We start from the raw sequence: 10,301 nt of genomic DNA on the forward strand, positions 1-10,301 counted from the left end.
TCAAATCCAAATTTATTTTATTTTATTTTTTTAAGAAGCTGATGATCTGAGCCACAGTCAGCTCCAGGTCTTGTTTTTGCTGACTGTATAGAGCTTCTCCATCTTTGGCTGCTGAGAATATAATCAATCTGATTTCGATGCTGCCCATCTGGTGATGTCCATGTGTAGAGTCATCTCTTGTGTTGTTGGAAAAGAGTGTTTGTGATGACCAGCTTATTCTCTTGGCAGAACTCTTATTAGCCTTTGCCCTGCTTCGTTTTGAACTCCAAGGCCAAACTTGCCAGTTGTTCCTTTTATCTCTTGATTCCCTACTTTAACATTCCAATCCCCTATAATGAGAAGAACATCCTTCTTTAGTGTCATTTCTAGAAGGTGTTATAAGTCTTCATAGAATTGGTCAATTTCAGTTTCTTCAGCACCAGTAGTTGGTGCATAAACTTGGATTACTGTGATGTTAAAAGGTCTGCCTTGGATTCGTATCAAGATCATTCTATCATTTTTGAGATTGCAACCCAGTACAGCTTTCACTACTCTTTTGTTGACTATGAGGGCCACTCCATTTCTTTTACGGGATTCTTGCCCACAGTAGTAGATATGATGGTCATCCGAACTGAATTCGCCCATTCCCATCCATTTTAGTTCACTAAATGGACCCAGGATGTAAATATTTATTCTTGCCATCTCATTTTTGACCACATCCAACTTACCAAGGTTCATGGTTCTTACATTCCAAGTTCCTATGCAATATTTTTCTTTACAGCATTGGACTTTTCTTTCGCTTCCAGGCATATCTGCAACTGAGCGACCTTTCAGCTTTGGCCCAGCCGCTTCATCAGCTCTGAATCTACTTGTACTTGTCCTCCACTCTTCCTCAGTAGCATGTTGGATGCCTTCTGACCTGAGGGGCTCATCTTCCAGCGCCATAACTTTTATATGCCTGTTGTCTTTGTCCATGGAGTTTTCTTGGCAGGGATACTGGAGTGGCTTGCCAGTTCCTTCTCCAGGTGGATCACGTTTGGTCAAAACTCTCCCCTATGACCTGTCCATGTCGGGTGGCCCTGCACGGCATAGCTCATAGCTTCTCTGAGTTATTCAAGCCCCTTCACCAATACCATTATTAAAGGATAGCCATTGACTCTTGTGTGCATTGCATTGAAACTTTTAGATTTTTTGCAGTTGCTCTTAATTGCTACTAATGACTGTTTCTCTTGTCTTGCTTGTAAGATGCCTGAGTTATGCCGTGCAATAAGTTACCTGTCCAGCCACCATCATGATCTCTTAGGGCTGGTTCAGTTTGTCCCAAACTGGATGACACGAGGAAGGTAAGCCTCACTGCAATACAGTTCACTTTGCATGTCACTTCAAAACACACAGAGAAACCACTACATTGTAGAAAATAATCTTTACTTAAATGTTATCGTTTCAGACAAATAAGAAGGCATCTTAGCTTGGTAGTAATCTTGAAGCTTCTTAAAACCCATGTGAAAATACCCAGCAGCCATGACCAGCAGGTACTGTACAAACTTGCTTTATTAATATATTGAGTTCTTAAGAGTTACCTTTATTCCACTAATCCATGATCGACATTGATGATCATAAGCAGCTTGCATGACTTTCTTTGGGAGGGCATAAAATCCCAGAAGAACTCTTCTTTCTTTCAACCCCTTTTTCCTTTTGTATTCCTTTTTGTGAACAAGGGAAACCTAGTTTTTGCTATTTACATAGAGATAACTAGGGTTCCCTCATTCAGGGACAGAGTATTTTTGCTCTTACCAATCCTAGGGCTTCCTTAAGTCACAAACTAAAAGAGGTGTTTATTCCAAATTGTGTCCAGCTCCTCCTGCTTTTTAGAGGCTGACTTCAGCATCCATCAGCTCTAAGGGAAATCCTCTCTAATCTATTTTGAACATGCTGCTTCTGTTCCTCTGCAAGCTTTTGAGTTGCTTCAGTGCTGCCTTGGTATATTTATTCTATTTTTAAAATTTATGTTGTCACTTTTCTTGATAAAATAAACTCAAATTATGTGCACCCATCTTGTTTGGATTACTACCCAGAGCTGCTGCTCATCAGTACAACTTTACTCTGCTTGCTGTTACTGTCCCTCCTGCTCTCTTTCTCATTCTCGATTACTCCCAATAAGATGTTTGTCTTGATTCATGTAACTTCAAAGTAAACTAGAACCCAAGAATTCTCAGGATCCATGAGCATGAATAAAAATTTGGGAGAGCTCACATACATTAATTATCCTCCAGACTTTTGTCTTTAAAAATGATTTAGGCTTTCTCTTCTTAATGGTGCCAAAAGCCAGGAAGTATTAGTAAGCTGTGCTCCTCTCTAATCTGTCCCCCCCCCTTCTTCCTGGGATTACATAGATGTCACTTCTGTGTAAAGAACTAGTGAATATGAAACCTTCGAATCTGTTAAAGAGAATATCTGAGACAGTGGGACACCATGATGGTCTTAAAGAAGAGTCTTTTCTTCGTCAATATGAACCGGAGGTAATCTCAGACACCATTCCTGGAAAGCAGGGTCCCAGGGTCAAACTTAAGGCAGGCTGGGAACCAGATGGGCATTGAGTTGTTGGTTATTTGTGTTTAGGAGGTGCTCATATCTCAGAAGGCAAGCATTGGCAAGGTGGGATGAAGTGAATGGATGAGAAAAGAGAAAGGGCTAAGTTTTGTGTGTGTGTGCAGGGGAGTTACTACTTTTTTATTGTATTGATTACCCATTCGAGTAGAATAATATAATATGCTCGAAGTTCTTTGCTCTGACCACAGCAGATCAACAAAGCTCCTGAGCAGATCAGCAGAGAACATACTGCTGATCTTAGCCAATCTCATTTGAGAAATTATTAGGACAGAGTTTGTCCAAGTTTTAGACTACCTAAAAACGTGTCTCTATCAAGATCAAACTGATTCACACTTAGAGCCAAAAGTGAACTCCAGATAACAACAAATGTATCAGTCACTCTTCCCAACAGTGTCTTCTCCTACTAAAATGAGTGCCCAGATATGAAGATTGACATAGGTGCTGATTCCTCTGCAGCTTGTGGAATAGTCCAGGATGAGAACTCCCCTATGTTGCACTATACAATATTGCCTTGTAAGCCTTCTTTTGGGCTGTGACCTATCAAGAGGTATAGACTGGGCTGTGTTAATAACCTTTCTTGTATTACAGCAAGCCCCTAAAGCCACAATAAAGAAAAGGCTTATTATTGCCTACTCATTTTGTTTACTCACCAAAGTCACATTAAACACCACTGTATGCTGGAAATTGTCCTTAATACTACCAAGGGCTGGTTCACATGTGACCACCATGTAGGTGGTACACTGGGTGCCAGTTTGTGTGTTGTTGGGGGGAGGAATTGGCAGTATGTGTGATACAACTTTTTGTTACAATAGACTCTTCTGCTTAAGTTTTGTTGTAAATGCATTCTATACAACTTATGGCTTCAGCAAACACTAATTGCTCTCATTCCAGGAATACATGCCTTTCACACTACACATAGACTCTTTATTGCAAGCTGGCATTATAGATGCAAATACCTATGTAAATGCCCCATATTTGTGCAGTTTGTTTGCTCAAAAAATGGTGAATAAACTGTTTTACTTGTCTGGGCATATTTGCACCTAACTCCTGGTTTATCTTAAAAGTTTTTTTGATTTTTGTTCCTTCACCTGCTGCTTAAGAACCAGTTCTTAATCGATTTATATTGATGTGTGGGTAGTTGAAAGGGGTAAGACACAAGTATTTGACTACTAAGAGCAGAATGTGTAAATCTGCTGCAATTTTGCATTGTTGGTATACTTTGGTAATTTTTGAATCTCAGTGCTATTTTTAAAGCAGTGGTAAACACACTCAGATGTATAGGCTGTTCAGTTTTCACTGAGCATCTGCAAAAGTTGAACTGTCTTCTTTGTGAAAACTGATTGGTTTTCCCCTCAAAGAAGTTGGCAGCATCCAACTAAGAGCTAGGCTGAATACTTTCTGTTCATTTTCTAGGCATACTATCTGGCCTATGTTCTTCTTCACTTGGTCAGGGAAGCTAGCAATTCTGAGGTTACAAATTCTAACCACAGGGTAAGTAATTTTTTGTAAACCACTTAGAGATTGTAATACAATCAGGTGATATTTAAATGTTGTGAAATAAATTAAAGTTAGTATGTATGTGCTTATACTACAAATTCATGGAAATGGTGGTCTCCTGGTTTTGGCTGGGGTTACATTCCTCATCAAGGTAAAAGGTTTGTTTTTAGATTTAACTGTGCTCATGAAGGCTCAAATATCTTCTGTAAACATTTTAACCATTTTAGCTGCATGGGTTCCTAGTTTCTTTCTAGGTGCAATAATGCCCTATATAGTGTAGGATACCCTTCCCCAATACACAGCCTATTTTGGGTGTATTAATGTAGATAATAACTTAAGTTTTAGGGAAGATGTCACTTTGAAATGCTTTTCCCATTATTTACACATTTGGTCAGGACAAAATTAACTCTTTGAATCTCACATTTAGGAATGGCTGGTGAAACTCTGCACTACTTTGGAAAAACATGTAAAATGTGATATTAGAGAAGATGTTAGACTGTTCTATAAAACTAAGGTGAGTAGTCTTGTACTTTTTTAATCCTCAGAAGGTAAGAGTCATTGTGAGGACTCTCTCTGTTACCTCTTCCTTATATGCATTCAAATATGAGTAACCTTGCACATTTGAGGAGTTTGCTTCCATTACTCCAACATCCTACCTTGGCCAGGGCATGGGTTTTCTTTTGTGGACTCCTGAATGCTGATTTCAGGGCTGCTTCTCACACTTTTATTAAATTGCAAGAGTGCACTTCAGTCCTGCATTTTTAGGTCTGATGAGAATAAGGTTGAAGCAGATGATGATGTAAGCCCTAGGTATCTGATTCATCTATGTACTCAGAAGTAAGCCCCACTGTGTTTAATGATGCCTACTCCGAGGTAAGAGTATGTAGGATTGCACCCTTAAGCATCCTTTCCCCCAGTTGGTTTCAATCAGTTTGTTTTCTCTTTCTAGGTAAAAGACTTAGTTGCTAGAACATACAGCAAATGGCAACAAATGATTCACAGTTCTCGGCTTACTCAGGTACTATGCAGTTAAAACAGCTTTTCATATTGCTGTGTGATTTACAGAAATATTGTAAGTCTTCAATGTAATGGTAATGACAGACTTCTGCAAGGGTGTCTTTGTGGCATATTATAATGAATAAGTTTGCTTTTCTAAGAGGTGAGCAGCTCTATAGATTTGCTAATAGAAGTTTGGATGTCAAAATAATGCTTGAGGGGTATGTAGCATGCATTATATATATATTAAAAACCATTCTGTAACAGCCTGGAATTATTCAAGAATGAAGTGTAACTCATTGGCTACAGAAACAAATTAGCGCAAATGTGCCTGGAAAGATGAATGCATCACTCACGCATGCCTTAAAATATCAGACTAGAAGCATAGAAATCTTAACACTGTACAAGCTGAAAATGTAAACGTGCAAAGGGACAGAAATTGCCTTACTGAAAAGAAATATAATGCTTAGTTAGATTACAATGCTTAGTTAGTTAAGCCTTTAAACTGGAAGCTGTGTTGCTCTGTATGTCAAAGAGGACATAAATTCCAACAAGCTAGAACTCCAAAACTAGTTTAGAACTGGGGACATACTATCATTCCCCTGGCCAAAATGCTCAGGCTGATCTTGTGATGTAGAAGGAAATCAATGAGGCATGAAAAGGAAAAAGTGCTGCAGTAATGTGTGGCTTCAGTTATCTTCACATAGACTGAGTGCGTGTGTATTTCAGTCGTGACAAGGAGGTATCCTAAATGACTGTGTCCTAGGACATGTAACCAGCCAGAAAGGTGACAACCCTGGACTTAATCCTAAAGTGGCACCCAGGATCTGCTGTGAGATATGTGTTGTCGAACCAATTGGTAACTTTGGCCATAGTGCTGCCGAATTCAACATATATGTAAGTGGACAATTGCCAAGGAAGTCCAATATGGTCACATTTTACTTCAAAAGCAGAAACTTGCCTCAAATGAGAAGTTTGGTAAAAACCACATTTAATAGAAGCTCAACTACAATGAATACCACAGACCAAGAAAGGTGCCACTAGGGATAATTAGGAAAGGAACTGAAAAGTTCCAGTGTCATAATACCATTATACAAATCTGGAATACTGTGTAAAGTTCTGGTTGCTTCACCTCAGAAAGGATACAGTAAAGTTGGGGAAAGTGCAGAAAAGGGCAACAAAAATGAGCAAGGGGTTCATGTATCTCCCCTCAGAGCCATCTAATGAAATTTATTTGCATTAGGTTTAGGACAAGCAAAATGAAGTATTTCTATGGTATGAATTAAAGTGTGGTAGTGGTCATTGGTAGTGGTCATTAAAAGAGGATTTGACTGATTCAAGGAGAAGAATGATGGCTATGTGAAACCTCTAGATTCAGAGGTAGCATGCCACACTCAGAGTATAAACAGAAGAGGACTATTGCATTGTTTTCATGACCTCATCATGGGCTTTCTAGAGGCATCTGATTGGCCACTGTGTGGAAACAGGTGCTGGAATATATAGATACAGCTGACTCTCAACTTACACTGGAGATACGTTCTGGGGATAGTATGTAGAGCCAAAATCACGTATAGTCAGAAGATTGAGTTCAGTGGCAAGTGGGAGTGCCAACGTTTTTTTCCTGGACACCCCCCCTCCTTTCCACCTCTGTTTTATTTATTTTTAGTATTTTTGCCAAGCACATAAAGCTGAATGTACATAAATTGCAAGTTATCTGTACATACATGTCTTTGGTCTTATATAGGGCTGCTATTGAATTAACTAAAGTTTTGTTTTTTGGCCTAAACTGATTTTGAAGTTCAATTTATTTTTATCGTAGGGGCAGATTCATGATTTTTGGGTCCCAGACGCTTCAAATGGATAGATTGAAGAGAATTTCAAAATGGACAGTATGGCCAAGAAAATAAAAGGATGAAGACTATAGCGTGGCCTAAGAAGAAAAATGGCAGTAATCTGGATATCACTTCCACATATTTTATATGATTCTTACTTTGTCCTTCCCTAATAACTGAACAATGTCCGTAATTAAGAATCTTTTAACATGTCTTATCCTGTTTAGATTGATTTGATAAAGAGTCAATATTTTTAAAAGTAAGGGTAGTTTTTATTTTTTGTCATGCTTGTTACTATAAAATAGAACTATTCTAATATATCTGTTGCGTTTTGCCAAAGGACAGGACTGTATATTTCCTACTGTGAAGCAAAGTTTAGAAACCGCTGTATTTGTTTTGGAATGGACAGGAAGTGCTAAAGTGACCCTTGTGTTTAGAAAGTGATGGGGGAAACACTTGAGCTACAGTCCTCTATGCACTTGGAAGCAAATCTCATTGCTTCCTTTGGAGCTTATTTCAAAGTAAGTGTACCAAGTGTTGCAGCCTTTCACCTGTAGACACATTCAGCTGCCTAAGCAATTGGGTGTCTTTAAATGCCACCAATGAGCCCAGTTTTAAGTTTTCAAGGAAGTTAAAAAGATTAATGGCAGTTCATACTTGGTTTTAGACTATGCATCAAAATTACATGCTAATACAAAAGATCTGTTAGTCAATAGTTAGGGGAATTAATTTGTTTGGAAATGTAAATAAATTCAGAGAAGAGTTTATTCTCCTGGTCATGCCACTATAGATACTATAGTTGAGTTGTGTGTAGCTGTGAATATTTCACAGGCATCTCAGTCTTAATGCCAATAAATTATAAGGAGAGAGGGAGATTTTCTGAATGCTTGCACTGCCATAAATGTGAATAAACAAATTGTTAGAGATCATAACAGAAATTAAAATGTAAATATAAAGAAGTAGAGATAATATAAGTCTAAGATAATTGATTTTTACGAGGAGACACTTTTGGCATTGTGTTTAATCCTATTTATGCATTTTAAGCAGAAGTATGCAAAATAGATTGATAAAGCAAGATGGACTGCTAGTCAAGGAGCAGTTCAGCGCTGTTAAATCCATGGGAGTTTTGTCATTGATTTTAATGGAAGAAAGTTTGTACTCAATTTATATCAAAACATTTCACGCTTTCAGTGCTGTTCAGAATTTGTTGGACCCCAACATCCCACAGGTTGGGTGGGAAATGCTACCTCAAAGGGGACTAGTTTCTTTTATTTCTTTTTTGTAATGGGGAGTATTTTACAGACCCTGCATTCCACAGCCAGTGTCCAGAGAGCCCTGTGAGCAAGGAGAGTGCAGTTCTGCTCAGGTGGGGGCGTCACTGACGTTTTCTCTTTGACCTGCAGCACCTTGTGCTGCATCAAAAGCTACTGTGGAAGGTAGGTCCTCTGACCTAAAGGAGCAGCTTTTCCAGCCAGGGGCTACAGTGAGAAGAGAAATGGGGAAAGCCCTAATGTGCCTGCACACTGTGCATACTTCTCTGGATCCTGGCCTATAGTTAAAAGCCTCCTTTGTTGTTTATTTGTACTTTTGAATATACTCATATATAACTTTTTATAAACATTTCACATTGACTTTATAAAGTACAAAATATGCCTGCTCTCTCTTTGCCACTTTACTGTATCTGTGTATTATATGAAGAGATACTATTTGTATTACTTTTCAAACACACTTGGAATTATCCAGGTCACAGTTTAACCACTTTTTTTAATGAGACAAAAGAGTAAGAATAAAGTATAAAATAACCATGTGTGTTATATGTGAATATGAATTTCGGCATTATTCCTTACACTCAGGCAAAAGAGATCCTGAGCACCATACCTCTCCTGTACAGCAACACGCATCTCATCTTAAATGATTAAATCCAGAAATGCTACCTTGTCATCTTGCAGTAGTTTCCCCTTGTACATGTATCTAGCTTAATAATTTCATTTTCCCCCAGACAATACAGCTTGCAACACAGGCATGCTACTGCTGGGCTACCAATGCTCTCTTGAATTTGTTATGACTTGCTGATCCTGGAGACTGTTTATGTACCAGCAGATAATTGGAGTTGGTGTCGTGGTTTTTTTCCTACAGTGGAGGTTGATATCCTCAGTTGGGTCGCTTTTCCCACTTGCTCCAGAAGGTAGGGAAATGCAAAATAGGCTTATTTATGTCCTCTGTGGGGTACAGCAACCTTCCCCAGTTTATTGTCCAGCCTGCTCCATGAAGGTAGCTTCCGGCACATCTCCTCCTCAGTTCTCTCTTTCTGTCTCTTGTTCATGTATGTGATGGATTGACAGTCCTTTTGGGGGGTAGGACAGCGGAGGTGACTGACCTAACTAGGATCGTGCAAGTGACCACACATGGGAGCCACTGGGGTTGGGGAGCTTGTTTGATCTAGGCTAATGCAAGTGGTCTGTGCAGGAGGCCAGTTGTTCCATCTGCTGGCTGGAGCTGAGAGTGACTTACTCCAAGACCACAGCTTAGCTTGGGTCAACAACATGACTCTAAAGGCATGTGTAAACCGCCAAGGGGAAGAAGCTGCCAAACCCTATTGAAGGAAGTTCATCTACTGTTCAGCTGGGCAGAGGAGAATCTTGCACCCGTATCATCTGAGCAGGACAGCAAACAGAAGAGCAGATTGGCTTAGCTGGAGCATCTGGCTCAGGCAGAACAGGAGCTGAATTCAGAGGTGTTCCATCAAGTGATACGGGTGTTCAGGCCCTCGGCCAATCTGTTTGCTTCTTTAAATGCACAGGTTCCCAAGTTATTTTCCAAGTTCCACTCCATGGTGATGAGGATGAATACCCACACAAGTATATGACCCAGTGGACTGGTCTACACCTTCCCACCTCCAGTGCCAATTGCCAGGGAGCTATGGAAGGACCTTTAACTTACACTAGCAACCTATATGTTACCAGGCTAAGTTGATGGGAGTTGGCTATCCCAGACATAGACCAATTGTTACATTGTCTTTTGTATAAAAAGTGGAGTTTGATATATTAAGTTCTCTGTTAACATTGTCTATCTTGCGAATTTCTGTTCTCACAGAAAACCAAAGAAGTCAGGTACCCTCTGCCACAAAGCAACAACAAATATGAAAGCTGGTCAGAAGAGTTTGGGAGAATGCTCAGATAAGCTTGAAAAAGACACACAAGTTAGTTTTCCCAATCAATTTTTTCACAGGGCTTCCTGTCGCATTCTAGCTGTATTTGTGATTTTACCTCTCTTCCATAGTGACACTCTTCTGCTTCTTGGTGTGCAGCCTTCACTGTTTCCTTATTTGGGTTTGAGTGTATTTAAATATAAAGGGTAAAGGGACCCCTGACCATTAGGTCCAGTCAC

At 39.5% G+C, this 10,301-nt stretch overlaps 1 protein-coding gene across 3 annotated transcripts in view; it reads left to right on the forward strand.

Annotated features, from left to right (window-relative positions):
• Positions 1-8,717, forward strand: part of SLF2 (SMC5-SMC6 complex localization factor 2) — a 32,769-nt gene extending 24,052 nt beyond the window's left edge. For 2 of the 3 annotated variants that reach the window (XM_053389376.1, XM_053389377.1), the window contains exons 14-20: positions 1,225-1,322; positions 1,427-1,511; positions 2,373-2,498; positions 4,003-4,080; positions 4,514-4,600; positions 5,036-5,104; positions 6,902-8,717. In XM_053389376.1, coding sequence (XP_053245351.1) covers positions 1,225-1,322; positions 1,427-1,511; positions 2,373-2,498; positions 4,003-4,080; positions 4,514-4,600; positions 5,036-5,104; positions 6,902-6,946 — 588 coding nt within the window. In that variant the 3' untranslated portion in view covers positions 6,947-8,717. The remainder of the gene's footprint in view (positions 1-1,224; positions 1,323-1,426; positions 1,512-2,372; positions 2,499-4,002; positions 4,081-4,513; positions 4,601-5,035; positions 5,105-6,901) is intronic. The other variant, XM_053389378.1, reaches the window with a different exon arrangement.
• Positions 8,718-10,301: the final 1,584 nt, after the last annotated feature.

This window comes from Podarcis raffonei, chromosome 5, assembly GCF_027172205.1.
Source record: "Podarcis raffonei isolate rPodRaf1 chromosome 5, rPodRaf1.pri, whole genome shotgun sequence".
Classification (NCBI taxonomy): domain Eukaryota; kingdom Metazoa; phylum Chordata; class Lepidosauria; order Squamata; family Lacertidae; genus Podarcis; species Podarcis raffonei.